Below are 20,772 nucleotides of genomic sequence, written 5' to 3'. Positions count from 1 at the left end.
CTTATCCCAACCTTAATAGCTCCAACCGTCAGCAATTTAACCCGATATTTAGCGGTTTTCACGACGTCCCGCCATCTTCCGCGACGTCCCGCCCTCCATTCCGCCCATCCCGCCCGTCCCGCCCATTCAGCGTTTTAGTGTCACCCATTTTTTACATGTGGTTTGTAAACTGTATTGTGTTGTATTCATTTTGAAACTTGGCATTGAAATGGTACATAGCATTACAGAAACACTACAATAGTGCCACAGACTCGGGAAACGGCTGCAAAAACTTGCGGTTGAAAATACCTCAATGCAAAACTGTTTACAAAAAAAGACATAATACTACAAGACGCAGCAGCCGCACCCTGTGGCAATATAACCTGTGAAGTTGATAAAAAACAAATTTTTAATGATCTTTGTATGGTTTAGCATCTACTATGTAGTATATTGGGAAGGAATGAAAATGTGTTGAATTGTTAAGTGAGGAATTCGTCGAAAAGTTTGGAAACCACTGTTTTAAAACGTTGTCCGTATATTTTGTGATTGAAATTGCCACAAATGCACCGAGAAGATACAGGGGGGCGCTGTTTGCAACTTGCTAGTGCAGTGGATGTGCGCCAACTAGTGGGCGTGCAGTACGAATCCCATAAATTCGTTGGAGCCTGTGGGAACATTTTTAAAACTGGACCAATTGATTAATTTGAAAAAAAATTATCAAGAATCTGTCAAAAAGTCGCTGTGATAATCTTTGCCGCGTTATTTTGAAAACAAATATTTGCTTTGAGTTGAGTTTATTTCGCTTTGTGAAAGACAACATCGCGACACAATTGCACTACAACAATCACCAAGGTGGATATGAAGGGCACAATTGGTGAATGATGATGGTTGAACGTGATATAGCTACACCGTATTATAAAGCGTTATGTGACTGGGGCTCACAAGAAAGTGAATGTGGCGGACTGTGAGTATAACACGACTGGGGGAAACGATGGTGGGACCAGTCGAGGAGCTTTTGTAAGAATATATATAAGTGTAGTTGTGGTTTTTGTTAAACATAATTTTAGTTGGGCAAAAATATGTTTATGCGATTTTTTAAACTTTCGACGCATCGCTTCAAACGGTTTAAGAAGTTCCTACTGCAAAACCTAAAATTTGTTAATTTTCAATCAGTCTTGCCGAAATATTTTGTTACAATTCAATTAAAAATCAACTACCAAATAAACAAAACTTTGGGAGTGAACAGACACAACAATAATAAAGTTGGTTTGAAATCTGACTGGACTTCACAAAAGAAGGGGGTAGGTTTACAAAGCAGGGTGTAGGCTTTCAATTGATAACATAACGGTTGAGATGCAATGTTTCAAATCAAGTAGCAAAATAAAGACCTGGTTTGTATTGTAAATCAGTTTTGTCAAGATTGAAGCGTTTCAAAACAGTGTTCATCGTTTAATAAGAGTGTTATTTGACTAACAAGCACATAAGATTATACTGACAGTTTGCAAAATTTAAAAACGGGGTTATTTTAAGAATTCTGACTGGGGTTTTGCCAAACTGTTGATACGGTTGGTTGCGCAAAGCTGGGTGTCGAACCCGTTAACTGTTTGGAAAGTCATTCACCCTGATAGCCTGGGTTTGTAAAATTTGGAAAATATTAACTAAGCTATTGTTGATTGTAGTGAGATTGTTTGCTAACAGACCCAGACTGGCCTTAAGCCTTCCAAGCAATCTGTCTTTAAAGGTTTTATTGCAGAAAGTTCCCTGCTCTGCTGAAATGTTCACTAAATAAAGATATTGCTGCCAGGCATAATGTATGCACGAGTATTGCTCTTTTAACGTTCACACTAGTTAACATAATAGCAGTGTGCAGTTGCAGGATATTTAGTACGTTTTAAATGAAGTGAGCATTTTGATGTGATATTGATTGTGCTTTGGTAATCACACACCCAAGAATTTTCTTTCGAATGAAATATCATGTCAAGTCGTTTCAAGTCAAGGAAGGTCTTCAAACGCAAAAAGAGGTTTATTATTAGTCTGTTTACTTAAGGCGGTCACTGATTTAGACTTTTGTCCAGTGGTGGGATTCAAATTTTTTGTCAGCCGGTTCTATCACAAAAGTCATACTTTTCAGCCGGTTCTGTTACAAACAGTCCATTGACAGTAACCAGTAATGCTGTCCGGTTCTCTGATCTCATAAAATTTACCTATGTGCATTTGGCAGTTGTTATGCACAATTGTGTCACATAACTTTTTTGATAATATACTTGTGCACTATGCTCTGCTGATTTATAGTATAATTGACTAGATTTTGTTTTGATTTTCTTACAGGTTACAAACCTAACTATTTATTCCAAAACAGTTTTTCTTTCATATATTTCCAACTGGTTGGGCTGTAGTTATGAAACAGGAGTAACCACCGCTAGTATTTCAACAGTACATTTTAGCTGGAATAAACATTTAAAACAAGATGTTAACAATATTAAAACGACGAAAAATTCGATTTTTTCTTCTGTTTATTGCTATATTCTGTTTGGTGTTGATCATTTCTCAGACATCTTTGCTGGCTTCGAGGTTAACAGTGTCCAATCATGTCGCAAACGTGCTGGAAATGGCACGAACCCGTATTTTACCCGATAAAGAATGGCCACCTGCACTCGAACGACCAACTGACAACAGGGCTGAAAAAATTGGCGAGTTCGGTGTACCAGTGCATTTAAACCTAACTGCAGAAGAGCAAAGTGAATACAATCTTTTGTGGAATAAATACGGGATTAACCAGTTTCTGAGCCAGAAAATATCCCCACATAGGGTACTGAACGATGCCAGACCCAAAGAGTAAGTAACCGCTGCATATTTCTGGAAATCTTAATTATGTTATTGTTAGAATAAGTTAGTAATTTATAGTGATGGGACGATACCAGGTTTTGAAGCGAGTACCGAGTACGATTACCGAGTACTTGAGTGTAGTGTAGTACTTAGTTGTATATCACTGGCTAATTTATCTGACATGGCCGGGGTACAGACGTGCACATACACACGCGTGCAGAAAAATGTAATCACCATCGTGATAGCGAAAAAGACGTACGTAAGCTGGCGGAACTTTTTTCCAATTTTGTGCTGTCCGAAGCAACTATAGGCCAAAAATTGCCCGTATTCTTATGGTGTAAACCGGCCTTTCGTACTCGCACGTTGGTATCAAAAAATGAGACAAAATACGATACCGAGTACCGGGTACTCGTCCCATCACTAGTAATTTACAAATCTAAATCCGAGTATTAAACAGAGACTCGGTGGTTTTCGAGTCCGCTGCAATTCCACAACATCATACAGAAATATTTTTCAACCTAATGCTGTTTTCACTATCCTAGGCTATATTTTTATTACTTTCATGAACGGATAGCATACGTTGACTCTAAAAAATGACCCCAGCAAAAATTTTAAAACGGTGTTTTTATTCGGTTTGTTAATTTATCTTGTTGACTAATGAAACGATCACTACATTTAACGACGAATATAACGGCCCAAACAGACGTAAAAAGCTCTGATCGAAACGTTATTAATCAAATCAAATCGCCCAGTACTCGCTTTAATGGACACAACGTTTATCGCATTTTACGTCTATTTGGACCGTTATATTTGTCGTCATAACTTCACAAACAGATCCGTGTATATTGTTCCAATCTCTGTATCGTTCTGCAGTTGTTTGTGGCACAAACCGTTCGACTACCAGCAACTACCCAAAACTTCTGTGGTGATTGTTTTCTTCAATGAGGGCTGGTCAACTTTTGTCCGAACAATCTATAGTGTGCTTCATAACACCCCGGACATTCTGCTCAAAGAAGTTATCTTGGTGGACGACTTTAGCTCCCACGGTAAGTAATACGTTATAATGTATTACGGTTAATTGGAGTCGCAATTACTTTTTTTAACTGTAACAGTTGACAGTATGTGTTAATTTGGAACATGATTGGAAATTGGTAAATGTGTAATTCCTTATTTGTTTTGAATGGTTCAGTTGAGGAGGTTTTTTAGTTGGTTTTTTAAATCTAAGTGGGCTGAAATATTTTCTTCTGGCACAAACGGTTACAGCATTAATTTATGTTTTATTTCCTTTTTAGATCATCTTAAGGAGCCGTTGGACGCACTGGTAGCAACTTTACCGAAGGTCCGGCTGATCAGGGCAAAGAAAAGAGAAGGATTGATCCGAGCTCGCTTGATTGGACTTGAACAGGCGAAAGGTCGGTGATTTCAATTCAGCCGATTCGCTACAGTTCCACCCACAGTACGCGTTGAACTGTGGCCGTGTCTTGGACTTTAGCGCGCTCACGTGTATGTGACGCAGAGTTGTAAGTATGACCGGGAATCCCGGTTCGGGTTCGGGCCTTTAAAATAACGGGCTTGATTCGGCCTGACTTTACACTCTGTGTCAGAATTTTTTTTCAATAAATTTAAGCAGCTAATTGCTAGACTTGCCCTCTACTGTCCACCAGCACAACGCCTTGTTCGAGACCAATTGTCTATTGTGTTTGTTGTCTTTATTCTTCCGGAGGTATGTTTGTATCGCCTGTTAATCAAACGTTTGGGCCCAAACGGCTTCTCAAAAACGATTCGGGTTCGGGCTTCGATTTCAGGCCCGTTTACAACTCTATAGTGTGTGCTGTGCAAATAAACGATGGCTAAATTGCTGAACAGCCGTCGCATTGGTGAATAACTTCCACTCTAATTAAATTTGTAGTTAAACAAATATTCAAGGGAAATCATGAAATTTGGGCAGATTTAAGTTAAACTATGTTTTCTCAATTACACACAGAATGCACACTAACCCCAAACGTGATTTAAAAACCCTTGCTTGGCCAACGGTTTAGCAGTGAACTGGTTCACGCCTAAAAATAAACAATCACTTTGTTATTCTTGCGCAAACCCAAACAGACGCGAAAGCAGATGGTTTTGTTCGTAGGTGAAGCGGTGGCTTTCATTGACTGTCATTGTGAGTGCACGATTGGATGGCTCGAACCGTTGCTGGTTCAAATAACTGAAGATAATTCAACAATCGCGGTTCCCGTCACTGACGACATCGATTCACGAACTTTTCAGTAAGTATGAGGACGCTGGTTCAAATCCCAGCCTACACGACCATAGACAACACAGGTTTCCTGGTGTAAAAAGTGAAAAACGCGAAATTTGTCATTTTTTCGCGGGTTTTAAACCCATGACCTTCGGTATTATTGCCTACTGGTTTTACGAAACTTAGATTCCGAAAGACAAACCCACCGAACATTGTTGTTTCTGACACAAATATATATGGCTTCATGTACATCAGTGGTTTTCAAACTTTTTATTGTCGGGGCCAAATGGTATTTTTTAGGTGCGTAGAGAGATGAAAAAAACGAAACCTTGAGAAAATCACTAAAGAGTATTACTTTGAAAGCTAAAATAGCAATATTTGGTGGTTTTCTGGGGTTTGATGGGAGCCGCAAAATAAGTAGTTGGGAGCCGCATGCGACGCTGAGAGCCGCGTTTGAAAATCACTGATATATATTGTCGTATAATTTCCACGTCTCAAAAAGTTGTCGGGTATGTTTTGGAACCAGTCGCTGAATACTGTATCCCATTGATGTACTGTCCGATATCCACCTTGTAACTTGGTTGTGGGGCATTTTAGGACAAGATGGTCTGTATCTTGATTATCTGCTCCACAATGTGTGGGCATTCCGAATTCGTTCTTTCGCCCCAGCGTTGAAGCATGTGGGCAGTGCGAGCATGTTTTGATCGCAGTCGGTGCTGCCAGTGACGTCTACGTGCTTGTCGAAACCTGGCAGTGGATATAGCTTCATGTTGCTATGTCTCCCCACATATTACCAGGGTTGGCCCGATACCAGTCTGATATTATTTACACAAACGTACTGCGATATGAATATCAGTATTCTCGCATATTTTCTGTTCTGAGCTTTTCTATGTTGCATCAGCGCAACAAAACAAAATTAATCACACTATATTTTTTGCTAAGTTCCCTGGGTCAAACTTGAAAAACCAAGGCGTGTTGCTTGCAACTGTTAGATCTTGTTTTGAAAGTTTGTATTAACCAATTCCCAACCAGTATTAACGGCAAAAACGCAAGTCAGAAAAACCACAGTTATGGGAGCACAATAACAATGCACAGTAGGCTGCTTGTGTGAATCGCTTTCACTTTTATGTAATTCACCTAAAAAACGAATCGTGGTTTAAGTTGCTGATTCGGCGAGTTGTTCTTTGGCACGCCTCATATGTTCTCAGGTTCTAAGCACAAATGTAAAAATCAGACGAAAAAAATTTGGGAGTCAAAAATCTGTGTAAAGTGACGTTTTGGAAAATATTGTGGCAGAAGCGATAGGCACAACCACGTTTTACTCGTTTATTGCGGTATCGTGGTTTGTTCCGATACCGCCGCAGTATGGCACATAGCATCGGGCGCCGACACAGTATTATCAGGCCAACCCCACGTATTTACTATCATTATACGCAGATATTACTATGGTTACGGCGTGCCGTCAATCGGGGGATTCACCTGGCAGCTTTTCTTCCACTGGCGTTTCATGAGCGAAGAAAAACTGAAAGCCCGAAAATCTCTGGCGGAACCGATTCCCACCCCTACCATTTCCGGTGGATTGTTCGCAGTTAACCGGAAGTACTTTATCCACATCGGAACTTATGACGACAAGATGGAGGTTTGGGGAGGAGAGAATGTGGAAATATCGTTCAGGGTATGATCTCTATGTCAGGGTATGATCTCTATGCCAGGGTATGATCTCTATGTCAGGGTATGATCTCTATGCCAGGGTATGATATCTTCGTCAGGGTATGATCTCTATGTCAGGGTATGATCTCTATGCCAGGGTGTGATATCTATGCCAGGATATGATATCTATGCCATGGTATGATCTCTATACCGTTTCTGTTCAATTCACGTTTGAGATGTTTTACGTTTATAGAGCTCTTCTTGCGAATGTATTTTTATTCCGACGTTTCAACGTCCTACATACAAGTCGCCTTCATCAGGGTAAATGACACTGAATGCGCGTAGTACAGTGCACGATAAACAAACAAAAAAATCTCAATTGCCAGAAGAGCTCTATAAACTTGATATCATGCCTGGCAGCAATAGCTTATACAAACACACATTTTGTTGCAGACCTGGATGTCAATATTACTATATAACAGGGGTGGCCAAACTGCGGCTCCCGAGCCGCATGCGGCTCTTTGAGCCTTTGATTGCGGCTCTTTAATGTTGCACTGGTATTTTTCCATCTTGCAGTTGTTTGACCAGATGACAAAACAATGCGTTCTATTCCGTATTAACAATAGACTGACTGTTTGTAATAGTACATTCCGATTTCCGATAATCGAATAGAACATTATTGTACAGAAACGTGCTAGCATGTGCGTTGCAGTCAAATATATTGACAGATTTACACTGTAAGTCAGGGCTGACATTAAAAGCATTTTACATTTGTATTGCGACTTATACAAGCAATAATTGCAAAGTTTAAAACTGTGCGCCTTATCTGTCAAGCTTCGCTCAGTCATAACAAAAACTAGTAACTTGAAACGTCATTAGGAAGCTAAACACAAAAACTTTCCCATCATATCAGCCTAATTTCAAACACCTTGCAGCCCAGGTGGAGACACACAGTATCACCACACAACAATCATTATTTGATAGCGTAGACTTCATTGTGAGTAAATAAATTCGTTTCTGATTTTTTGTGTTGCGGCTCTTTTAACATTAAGTTTTGTGATATGCGGCTCGAGCGTGAAGCAGGTCTGGCCACCCCTGCTACATAAGCTATTGCTGCCAGGTATAATATCAAGTTTATAGAGCTCTTCTGGCAATTGTATTTTATTCTGACGTTTCAACGTCCTATACAGGTCGCCTTCATCAGGGTAAATAACACTGAATGCGCGTAGTACAAACGAAAAATCAAAATGGCAGATACGATTGCCAGAAGAGCTCTTTAAATCTGATATCATGCCTGGCAGCAACAGCTTATATAAACAGATATTTTGTTGCAGACTTGGATGTGCGGAGGTAGGATCGTCATTATTCCATGCTCCCACATCGGACATGTGTCACGTGATCATGACACCTACCCACGTCAGATGACAGTTTGGTTGAACGTCATCAGGGTGGCCGAGGTTTGGTTGGATGATTATAAGCGTATCTTCTACAGCCGGCTCCCGATAAGAACCACATCGGTATGTTCAACTTCGTTTTCTTTTTTGCATATATTTATCAAAATTGTCGTTCAACTGGTGTGATGTTAAACAAAATATACTAGTTTTTTTTTTTTTGAGACTTGTAATTTTGCTGACGGTTCGCCCACCAGAACGGTAGGGCTTCTTCATCAGATAAGTAAATGAAATCGTGCCGGCACACAAGCGATACAACAAAAGTAGCGTTCCTTAACTACTTTGTTTAGCATCACACCAGCAGTTAAATGACAAATTTGTCAAGCATGCAAACTGGTGGACGAAACGCTTGTGCTCTAATTGCTTGCAACAAATCATTGCAGAGACACATAACCTATCGTCGGCACAGGTTCCTATGTCACTAAGTTCGTCCACTAAACCCGAATCAAAATCCAACACGCATGTCAGCTTGGTCTGTGACATCGTGTAATTCCGTATCGTATGTGTTACGTTTTTGTTGTTGGTACCATTCTCTGACGTCATAATCGCCAGTCTTAGTTACTTCGCTGTAACGAATTACGAATAAGACGTGGCCCCACGAAGCTTGGAATCGGGCAGTTGGAGTTGGTTTTCAGCTGGGGTTGTGTCGGGGCTGTTGTATATGCGCTGCTTGTCTTATATCGTTTTTACTCTTAGTATTTTATCTAGGGGCACGAACTTGACCGAATGGTTCAGCGCGCTTGACCCATATAGGTTACCGAGTTATTTCGTGTTCAAGCATGCAATGTTGCCAATGCTGGATTAACCATTTGGCAAAGTAGGCACGTGCCTACAGGCCAGTCCAAAATCCAGGCCAGTTGAAACAACGATCTTTGTGACAATGATTTGCCAATATTGATAATTCTAATTTTTTAGTTGGCAACCCTGATTTTCGGGCCACTTATAAAATGTAACTACAGGCCAGCAGACCCTTAATCCGGACTGAATGTTGCTATGCAGTGTAGTGCACCGTCTTAGTGTAAACAACCACTAATTTAAGGAACTTGGCCGAATAGCCTCGCGCGCCTGACCATCATACAGACATAAAAAAAAACTGATCGGGATTCGTCCCCGGGAGCGTCCTGGGTTCGAACCCCGTTGAAAAATATACATGTGTTTTAATACAAGTTTGAATTGGGCACTGACAGCCCGTTATTGCAGTAGAACCAGGAAATGCGTTTAATATGTTTCAGGTAATCGACGTGAGGGAACGCAAGAAGCTTCGTGAAAGATTGAAGTGCCACAACTTCAAGTGGTATTTGGAAAACGTTTACCCGGAACAAAAAGTACCAGAGGATCGACCTGGTTTCTTCGGAAGCGTGAGTTCAAATATTTTAGTTTGTAATATCCCACATGCAACGTTCTATACATAATGTGGGAAGTTGGTAAATGACCGAGACAGTTTGGACGACCTGCAAAAACTATTGCACGAAAGCAAATAATTGAATCCACTTTAGTTTGCTGTGTAATAAATATAAGCTCATTGCTTTAAGTTCAACAGAATATCGCATTCGAATCACGACAAGTTCAATAACAATGTTTCTGCCGTAAAAAAATTCCAAATGCTCAGTATTGCACTTAGCCTAATGAGAAATTGCCCTTAACCATTGCTGACAACTTCCTGCAGATCCGCAACGTTGGAAGAGCGTCTGTGTGTCTGGATCTCATGAATAAAGACGGGAAACGAATTGTTTCGGTATACATGTGCCACGGTTTGTCCAATCAGGTGGGTCCTCATTGTCACGTGATCTGCTTAAAAACAACATTAATTGATTGTCACGTGTTTTAGTTTATCGAGTACACAAGCCGACAGGAATTGAGATTCAACCACGATAAGGAATCTTGTGTAACTCTCGATCAGCACCAAGTGACAGCTGCTGACTGTGAGTTTGACCGCGAGGCGGCAGCAGAGTCACAAACTTGGAAGTACACTGAGGTAGGGCTGCAGGTCGACAATGTGTTAAGCTTACAACGATTGGTGATTGTTGTGCAAGAAAATTATGTTGTAACCAGTGGTGGGATTCAGCCGGTTCGCACCGGTTCTGTTGAACCGTCTCACGAAATTTTATGAGATCAGCAAACCGGTTAGCATTACTGGTTACTGTCAATGGAGATTTTGTAACAGAACCAGCTGAAAAATAAGACTTTTGTGATAGAACAGGCTGATAAAAAATTTGAATCCCGCCGCTGGATGTAACGGTTGTGTTGATGTGAGTTTAACTGAATTTCGTAACCGCATATTTGTTTATTTCACAGGAAGGCCAAATAATAAGCGCTGAAAGTGGACAATGTATGACGGCCACGCAAGATAAACTTTTGATGAAAGATTGCGAAGTTAAGAACAACGAGCTGCAACGATGGACTTGGTGGGAGAAAATGAAGGGAGGAAATATTAACGTGATTTCCTGATGAGAAAATCTGCGCGATATTTCACGTGGATTCAGTAGTTATGTAATCCCGCATAGAGAAGAGATCGTGTGAGGAAAATTTCTATGCGCGAATATCCAACCCTGATACTCTAGAACATGGATCGGCAACCTTTCAGTCGACACGTTCCAATTTACTTGTAATTTCCATGTGTTAATGACCTCGCGCGCCAACGTTTTTCTAAATAATAGTGGTTCGTGCCAGCAGCAGCGTAAAATAACAAGCAGTGTAACAGGTTAAATTGTTACTTCAATATAAACACGCGAATCGGTTGGCGTGCCATCAAAAATCACCTGGCGGCAAAACGCACGGCACGCGCGCCAGGGGTTGCCGAGCCCTGCTCTAGAAAGTTTAGGTTTTTGAAACATTTACTGTTGCTGTGATATTTATTCTGTTTGTCAGATATATTTTTTTTTATTCCATCGTGCTTTTACGTGTTAGACTTCTTTTTCAATAAAATGCAACAATTTTGTCATGTTGTCCTTGATTTCACCGAAAGCCGTAACACAGGTTTTACTTTTTTGATTTTATGATAAAAAAAATTTTCTTACCTCAAACCGCATTCAAAAAATTTCGTAGACCAAAAAATTCTTCTAAAGTTGTTGTTTTCCGCAACTACGATTCCACCAACTTTGTCGGTTCCAGTAATCACTTGCCTGTTTTCCATTTTTATAAAGCTTTTAGCATGTATTCAAGCGCAAATGACATTTGTGGACTGGACACCGCCATTGGTTTTTATGCGGTAACGACTTGGAACATCCCAATTCCTAAAATAAACCGACAGCAGTTCTTGATGGTCGTTTAGAATTGTTTGGACCTGTTGAGTCAATACTAACAGCTTAAATCAGAACCATGTTTGGCAACATTTAAATTTTAACAACAACGAATTGAAGAAAGAACAAACCTTCGAATTCAATTGCCAGATTAATAGCCCACCCACTGCGTTATTATCAACAAATTTAGATTCAATGTGTTTTTGGGGTCCCTGAAGTTGACGCAATTTCCAGTCACAATCATTGCGTGTTCTCCGGCATCCATCGCAAAAACAGTATATGCATAAATTCACAAATATGTCAAGTTGTGGTGAACTGGTATAGTACGTACAGATTGCATGTTGTAGCCTACGTCTGAATTGTATCTGCACGCACTTGCGGGTGATTAGTTGCAACAACGAGCGAAGTGGTTTCTTCCACTTCAAGCCTTCCCCAGGCAGGACACGCTCTGACGTCATGTCGCAACGCACAGAATCCGCAAACTCGAGGCGCTGGTAATTGATTGCCACGTGGTTGAACAGCATCCTGGAGTTGCAGCTCAAAGCTGGTTTCACTCATAATGCAAATTAGCAGGATGTTAAATCTTAAACCTTCTCCCGGGAACAAAATATGCCAAAGTTGACCAAATTTAATGACAACATTAATTTGATCCCTGATTAATAGGCCACTGCGTCAACACATTAAAAAAATGTTTACAAGAAAAAATATTCTAATACCTGGTAACATTTCCACAGTTGTCTCCTTTAGAATTAAACAAAACGATTCGACCTTGCTCTCCAAACAAACTGTCATGGCTATGATGTGTTAACGTTTTCTTTTTCTTGAAAAAAAATCATTTTCGTTTAGTCTTCTCATCAATTCCAAAAGCTGCCAAGTAAATCATAAATCCGTCTACAAATACTTTGAAGGATATGCCATTTTTTGTATGTTTTGCATGCAAAACAAACCAAGCATTTTTGCCACAAAATCGATTCTGACACACATATTACACTTCCAGCTATTCCTGGTACGACCGCCAGAATCAAAACGTCACCTGTAGTTAACAGCACAGGAGCGACATCTAACGATCATTACCATCATAGAAATATTTCGATGGAAACTGTTAATCTTAATAAAAAAAATGTATATTTTTTGCTGTAGGCTACATTGAATTAATTTGGAACTGTTTTGTGATTGCCCAAAATATATTTGATCATTCGACAATGATCGGCCATTTGTTTGTCTTTAATTGATAAAGATTCAATCAACAATAATTTGTAATTAACAGTAAAAAAGGCATGTCCATATTGGAGTAGTAAAATGCAACACAAAACTGTCCCTACCCCAGTAAAAAAACCTTTACATTTGCCGGTTGCGTCGCGGTTGAGTGATTACAGATGATGCATTTGTATCAAGTACACGTGTGCGCAACGTAACGACTTCCTATTGGTTGATTCGACACACAGTCATCAATTGATTTGCTTGAGTGAATTACAATTGCCGGCGGCCCTGATTCGTTTTGCAAAAATTGAAACGTTCAACGTATTCTTGATACGTTTCAGTGAGCTAAGTACCTTAATGGTGATCGACGTGTAATGTTAAAATTATGTCCTTTTAAATTCAATGCAAACTCCTAAATATAAATTAGTTTCAGTTGCTTGCAAAGTTTCCCCAAAATATAAAGTATGTTTGGTACATAAATATTTAGTAATTATGGTGCTTTGGTATTGAATGAGTAAAACCCTAACTGCTCTGGTATAAATTCTTACCAAAACCTATTAGGAAGAAGAGAAAAAATGCTGAATTTGTAAATTGTTTAAACTTTTTTTTCAATCATAACTTTTACAGAGAAGTAACTGTAGGAGATTTTTTGATTACTGTGTGGGTGGGAAATATATAGTACATTTTCCACATGATGAAGTTGTTAAAGTCCAGTTTGTTGTTATTCCTTCTTGGACTTGTGTTAACTGTTCAATATTCTGCAGCAGATGATGAAGGTAAGATGGTTTATTATGGAATTCAAATCTATTTTGTAATACAACATTCATATTGTCAACAATTGTAAAATCAATTTTAAAACATGTATTCTGCAGATTGTAGAACTTAATGATTTACTGATTAATTTAATATTTATTACATCTTTTTTGTGGTCTACTTTTGTGTTTATTTTCGGTTGTTGGTGACAGTTATGATTGATAGTAGTGATAGCAGTAGTTATTGCGCAGACAATCTAAGGTAGTTGTGAGAAAATAAATCAAAATTAAAGTATATTAAATCTATTTCTGGTCAACTTTTGTGTTTGTTATGTGAAGTACTTACAGTCATGATTTATGGTAATGATTGACCTTTAGCAGTATTTAACATGCAAAATTGAATGTAGTTGTGAGAAAACAAATCAAATTAATACACCAAGTTTTATTTAGATGACACAGAAACAGAAGGAGAAATTGAGGAAACAACCGGCTCATCTGAACCTGAAATGGAAAATGGTGTCTATGTTTTAACTGACGACAATTTTGATGATTTTGTCGAAGGAAAAGAAGTTGTCTTGTTGGAGTTTTACGCCCCCTGGTGTGGACATTGCAAGGCTTTTGTTCCAACTTATGAAAAGATTGCTAAGGTACGTTTCTGACACATACATATATATAGCATATGACACATACAGATATATAGCATACAATAAATAAGATATTGCTGCCAGGTGTAATGTATAACATGTATTGCTCTTCCAGTAGTTTTTATTATAAATAATCAACGTTCCGGCGTCCCATACAAGATGCCTTCAACATGAAGAAAAATACTCGTTTGTGTACATATCATCTGTTTGCAACATTACCTTATCCTTATTTTTAAGAAAAAACATTATAATTATCTTGCCATCAAAGCTTAGCACAAAACCTGGTATGAATATGACTTTGCAAATTTTCAACAGGAACTGGAAGGCAAAGTTCCTGTTGCCAAAATCGACGCCACAGCAAGCAAAAGTTTGGGAACGAGATTTGAAATTCAAGGTTACCCGACTATTAAGATTCTTCGCAATGGAGAACCGATGACCTACGAAGGGGGTCGAACAGAAACAGGTATCTATTCTCACTTATATATATAATAAAAACAATGAACTTCTGTAAGATACAACAAGTGTTTTTTAACAAGCAAAAATATGTGTAAGCAACAAACTCATTTTGTTTTTGCAGAAATTGTATCTCACTGACTAAAATAAATAACTATGCAGAACTATTAAAAAATAACAAAAAACATTTTTTGAACTAGCACAAATAAGGATTCTGGCCAATAAACAACATTTTTTCCTTCGCAGAAATCATCAGTAAAGTAATGGAGCTAGCCGACCCAGATTGGAAACCACCACCGGAGGCAGTGTTGACTCTTACTGCTGACAACTTTGACGAGGCTGTTGATGTGGATATAATTTTGGTTGAATTTTACGCTCCATGGTGTGGACACTGTAAGAAACTTGCCCCCGAATATGAAGCAGCAGCACAAGAACTGAAGAGGCACGACCCACCCATTCCACTGGCAAAGGTTCGACATTGAAATTTATATTGATATTTGTTATGCTGCACAAAAACTTAAAATTCCTGCTGTTTCTTGTTTGAATTATTTAAATTACTTAACCTTTCATACATTTACAAAGCAATGTACATTAGGACACAGTGAATGCACACATTTTCATAAATATTAGCAATAATAAATAAGCTATTGCTGCCAGGCATAATATATAAATGAGTAAAAAAGTCAAAAGTGTTTATCATTGACAATCACTGTCCAATAAATTTAGCCACAATGTTTACAACCGTGGTGTTTAGGTGGATGCAACTGCGGAGTCAAGCCTCGGACAAAAATATGATGTTTCTGGTTATCCAACCATGAAGTTGTTCCGCCACGGACGCATTTACGAGTACGAAGGAGGGAGGGACAAGCGAGGTTGGAAAATATGCTACTCTTATTTTAAACGTGTGCTGCTTATGCATAATAAAATAGGCGATAAATATCTAGAGACTGATTTGAAATCCTTTCAACATATGGTTATGACTAAATTTCTGCTATAATCAGATATTGTTACGGAGATTTAACAGCTTAGCAGCATTATTGGTTGTTTATTAGTTGTTTAGTTTTCACCATTATTTAGTAATTGTTGGTTGGAAGATATGTTACTTATTATTTAACCGAGTTCTACTAAGCATAGAAAAAATAAGTGATACATTGAGTTTATTTTCTGAGTAACTGAGAAGCAGAAGTATATTGAGTCTTTTCAATGTGTTTTTCTCAATAAATTTCAACCATAATCAAATATGTTGCAGAGATTTAGCAGCATTGCAGGTTGTTAGTTATTAAACTGTTTTCCTTCATTTAGGTATTGTGAGCTACATGTTGGAACAAAGCAAACCTCCTTCCACTGCTGTAACTTCTGTGAAAAACGCCAAAAACATTTTGCACCACGCGTCTGATGTCACAATTATCGGTTGCTTCAGTGGTGATGACGACAAAACATTACAACTTTACCAAGATGCAGGTAAAAAGCAAATTACTTTTTCCAACATTTTCAAACTATTCTCCAAACAAAAAAATCATACAAACCTGATAATCATGTATAGTAGTTGTTTCAGTTAAGTATAAAATACCTTTGTTTGTTTCTATGTGATTGAAACTGAAAGCAAATCAATCTATTTTCAAGCATCTTTACATATTTAGCACTTTATTTCTCACCAAGTTGCCAAGGGTGTCTTTGATTATGTTTCTATGTTTTAACGATGTTTTGTTTATATTTGACAGGCAACAGTTTGCGATCCGAATACGAATTCCACCACACGTACAGCGAAGATGTTATGGCTCTCATCGGAGCTTCTGTCGGAGAAATTGTTTTGTTCCATCCAGAAAGATTTCATTCAAAGTTTGAGGAAAAAAGTTACAAACTGAAAATTACTGTAAGTTCTATTCATCAAAATTTTCCAACAAAGTTTTTTGTTATTTGCAAATTCTTTGACAGTACTGAAGTAAGTTGCATAATGTGCATACAGTGCACTGTAAGGTCTCATCAGTGCAGCTGGTGACAAGAGATCGGCCGTATTGGCTAATGTAGCCATCCAACGGCGCTCCAGTTTGAGAGACTAACATGCTTAAAAGCCATGTCAATAATAGTACTGGTCTAAAAAGGAAAAGGAAATATATACCTTGCACAAACTACATATAATGTTTATCATCAGTGAAGCTAGTGACACAAGGCATATGGCATTTGGGCTAGTTTAACAATCTAACAGCACTCCAGTTTGTTGGGAGTAACAGGCTAAAAAGCCATGCCAATAATAGTACCGGTCTAAAAAGGAAATAAATGCCTTGCACCTTTACACATGTGTTATGTTTTCTATAGGATGACGTGGAGAAATCTGATTTGGAGAAATTTTACAACGACCATTCTGTGCCATTGGTTGGCCAACGAACCCGCGACAACATGAAGAAAAGATACTCAAAACAACCCCTAGTGGTGGTTTACTACACTGTCGACTTCAGCTTCGACTACAGGTGAATATAACTGAAGTAGATTGTGGCAAAAACTACAAACATGTTTAAGCTAATACCAAAATCGTGCTGTAGCAGCGTTTTAATTGAGTTGAGTTTATTTCGCCGGTAAAACAAATCGTAGCAGCACAATTGCACTAAAACAATCCGCCGGAAATAGCTGCGCAACGTTGAGACGTTATAAAGCGCGACAAAGGTAAGGGCACAATTGGTGGAAAGATGATAAACGCGCTGCAGCTACACCGTATATTATAAGCGTTATGTGGCAGGAACTCGCATCAGAAGGGTGAGGTAGGCGCGTTAGGACATCGAGGACTACATAACATATAGGTAGCAAAAATTACGTCCAATGTTTGCAAGACAACAATTTAATGAGAGAGCTGGGTACTTACTTCGTCAGCACATATGTCCGGTAGGTGTCAGTAATTGTTGTATTTTGTTTTAGAAAAGCGACGCAAGTTTGGAGAAAGAAGATCCTTGAAGTTGCGAACGAAATGAGACACGTGACTTTCGCCATTTCCAACGAGGACGATTTTGAAGGTAATGGCCCAAAAATATTTTTCTCACATAGTATTGAGCCTAAATCAAACTGTTTTGTAATCTAGGTTAAATCAACCGCGGTAAATTAAGAAGGGCCATTTGAAAAAAAACTAAATTGATCGTTTGGGCAAAAGTTTAAACAATAAAGTAGGCGTTAGGAGTTTAGAGATTAAAAAGCTTATTTTACATTGCCAGTTCAATTGAAACACTATACACGGATCTGTTTATAAGTTTAATGGTGAAAATAACGGCCCAAATAGACGTAAAAAGAGCGGACATGCTTTATTATTCTAACGTTTCGGCAAATGCTCATGTCATCATCAGTGATATGAAGAGCCACATCAGTTACACCCGATTTGATTACTTAAATCACATATAAGATTGATAAAATAGCGAAACAAGCGATTAATTTGTTTCTTCCGCAGCTGATTTGAAAGCGGTTGGTTTGGAAGATTCTGGCGAAGAGATAAATGTGATCGGGTACGATGACAAGGGAAGGAAATACCCGATGGAACCTACCGGAGATTTTGATGGAGACGTTTTGCGGGAGTTCGTAGAAGAATTCCTCGCAGGTTGGTTTCGAAATTTTTCATCAGCGCATTGCTATGGCCGCATTTATAGTTTAGACTTCTGACAACTTTAACGTTTTGAAAGAAACCTGGTGTTTCATTTATTACAAGTGTGTTGTACAAACTTTTGACAGTTGCGTTTTATACAGCAAACCTCGGTTAATCCGGATTCGGTTAATCCGGATTCGGTTAATCCGGATTCGGTTAATCCGGATCTTGCCTAATCCGGACAATTTTTTTGGTCCAAACTGGTCCGGATTACCGGATGTTTACTGTACGTATCAACCTACCCTTCTAGTCTGTAAACCGTGTTTCTAATGTCGTACGTAAATTGGTCATTTTGCGATGTATGTCGATGTATCAAACTCTGCTGTCGTTTACAGGCAACATCAAGCCCAAATACAAGTCTGCTCCGAAACCGAAGAAAAACAGCGGTCCAGTGAAAGTAGTTGTGGGAAACACGTTCGATGAAATCGTTCTCAACAAGGACAAGGATGTTATGATCGAGTTCTACGCCCCCTGGTGTGGACATTGCAAGAAATTTGAACCTATTTACAAAAAACTCGGGAAAAAACTCAAGGTAATTGTTCTTAACATTATGAATTGTGACGTCATAAGGGTTGTGATTAATTGTGGAATGTTTCTATTGTCAGGACAATAACAAGGTGACAATAGCAAAGATGGACGCCACAGCCAATGATATCCCGCACAGCGCGTACAAAGCTGAAGGTTTTCCCACAATTTATTGGTCACCAGCGGGCGATAAAGATCATCCAGTGAAGTATGAGGGCGGCAGAGAGCTGAAAGACCTCGAGAGTTACATCGCAGAGAAGATGAGCGAAAAACCCGCCAAGGAGGAGCTGTAGGGAGACCCCTAGTGTCGAGATTAACCCTTGTTTGTCATGGTGACGTAACTATGCCAATTATGACGTTATCATCCTACTTTAAACCTCCTAAGTTTGGTTGTTTACGATTGTGTTCAGGTTTCGTTAATTCTCTCGTTTTGGAACTAATGGCAATACCTTTTTTCCGTCTTTAAATCGAGAGAATTTAAATTTGAGGTCAAAATTTCACATTTAATTGTTACACATACTTTTTTTTACACGGTTAAAGTGAAAATTTCACAGTATGAAGCAAAAAGTTTTCCGAAGTCGTCACATTTGAAGCTCGTTTAGTTCCCATATTTTCATCACACACTTTACCCGAGTGTTACTTCGTGGTTCCATATCTTGCTGGTTTCAAATAGAAATTTATTTATGAAATATCTGAGTGTTTGTGTGAAACTGTTTCGGTGAGTTCATCCTGTTTTATGGCAACACCTTTAACTTACCAACAAGTTGTAAAAGTCACTAAATTTGGTGATAAACTGGAGAAGATTGTATGTTAACACTAAAAGAAGGTCAATGCTAGTTGCATATGCTTACATCAATTTCATTAAAAAAAATGATCTATGATATTAGTTTTACTGGGCCAGTTGTCCATGGTCTGAAACGAGTAGAGAACCACAGTTGTAGAACGGTTGCAAATTAGTGGTTTGTTAAACAAGGAAAACATCTACAAGTAACAACATGAACAAAGGAGTTGTAAAGTGCAAGATAGGCGGATATTTCAATCATCGACTACATGGTCCGTTGAGATAAACATTTACCGAAACTGGATGTTATCACGGTATTTCCCAGCCCGTGTGTGACGTAACAACTTCCTAGAATGCATGATGTGACGTCATTTCCTTTGTGTACCCTCAATTGGATAATGACACACCGTATATTTCCACTATAATAATGACACACCGTATATTTCCACTGTAGTGGCAAAACAGGGCCACTATTCAAGATGAATTATTACTCTTAAGAATTATTTTTTGACCAACTAACATTTGTATATTTCTTGCGTAATATTTATAAAGTGATTTTGTTGTCATTTAGGGTATATATCACTTGTTGTGATTCCCGCAGATCCCACACTGGTAACAAAAAATGCATCAAATACCAAATTTTATACTTTAAAAAAAATTGTATTTGCAAAAAATATTTTTTGGGCCAAACTGGCTTATAGCTTGAAGTTTTATGACGTTACAAAGGAATTTATTGGCATCTAACACAACTTGATTAAATGGCAAACCCCAATTTCCTAGAAGCAATGCTTTTTAAATCGCTACTTATAAGTATGAAACTAGCCCAAAATGACTCGGGACCAGCAAACGCTTTTTGCGTCACCGCCCAAGCAGGGTTGCACCACAACGTCATCCGCTTATATTGCATTAATAAAGAGAGCATATGGTGTTTCGTAGGTCACTGTATAAAACTGCTGCCAGTAGTTGCTTCTAAATTCACTTTAAAAAATTTAGAAAGGGGACCTTAGTTAGCAAAAAAATATAACTACTTCTGCAGTTTAGACAAAACGTTGTGTGATGCTTTTACACAATTTTGTTTTTTTTTGCTAGTATGTTATTTTGTCAGTCATTTTATTTCACGTTTAAGGGAAAATGTTACCGTATTAGTCCCACATGTGCGCAACACGCGAGAAAACATATAAGAGTGTGTGTATAACTTCAAAGTTGGTGGGTCAAAAAGTAAAAAGCATCCCAAACGTTTTCAATTAGTTTCGTTGGAAACACATTTTAATTTGCGTGGTTGTAACCAAATAAGAAATTTTATGATCATTTGTACCTAGTGGTGGATTTCAGCCAGTTCGCAGCAGTTCTATAGCAGGGGTCCGCAAATAGTGGGTCAAATTTGGGTCGCGAGACGTTCCAGTCTGGGTCG

General features: G+C 38.6%; 2 protein-coding genes across 2 annotated transcripts; both read left to right on the top strand.

Moving 5' to 3' along the window:
* The first annotated feature begins 2,587 nt into the window (after nucleotides 1-2,587).
* On the top strand, nucleotides 2,588-10,593 carry LOC145213326 (polypeptide N-acetylgalactosaminyltransferase 12-like). The gene is made up of 10 exons (XM_080081555.1): nucleotides 2,588-2,814; nucleotides 3,679-3,851; nucleotides 4,098-4,217; nucleotides 4,937-5,072; nucleotides 6,482-6,719; nucleotides 8,029-8,211; nucleotides 9,378-9,503; nucleotides 9,812-9,910; nucleotides 9,974-10,120; nucleotides 10,441-10,593. Exons 1-10 carry the CDS (start codon nucleotides 2,588-2,590, stop codon nucleotides 10,591-10,593), a joined length of 1,602 nt encoding a protein of 533 aa, XP_079937681.1.
* A 2,602-nt stretch (nucleotides 10,594-13,195) lies between these two features.
* On the top strand, nucleotides 13,196-19,269 carry LOC145214252 (protein disulfide-isomerase A4-like). The gene is made up of 12 exons (XM_080082746.1): nucleotides 13,196-13,360; nucleotides 13,787-13,983; nucleotides 14,296-14,443; nucleotides 14,680-14,903; nucleotides 15,188-15,305; nucleotides 15,736-15,894; nucleotides 16,155-16,306; nucleotides 16,750-16,901; nucleotides 17,344-17,438; nucleotides 17,864-18,010; nucleotides 18,391-18,587; nucleotides 18,661-19,269. The coding sequence occupies exons 1-12, from the start codon at nucleotides 13,276-13,278 to the stop codon at nucleotides 18,871-18,873; spliced, it is 1,887 nt and encodes a 628-aa protein (XP_079938872.1). The 5' UTR covers nucleotides 13,196-13,275; the 3' UTR covers nucleotides 18,874-19,269.
* Nucleotides 19,270-20,772: the final 1,503 nt, after the last annotated feature.

This window comes from Phallusia mammillata, chromosome 2, assembly GCF_965637545.1.
Source record: "Phallusia mammillata chromosome 2, kaPhaMamm4.hap1.1, whole genome shotgun sequence".
Classification (NCBI taxonomy): Eukaryota; Metazoa; Chordata; class Ascidiacea; order Phlebobranchia; family Ascidiidae; genus Phallusia; species Phallusia mammillata.
The sequence above is the reverse complement of the archived record's forward strand: the minus strand, read 5'-3'. Positions and strand labels throughout refer to the sequence as shown.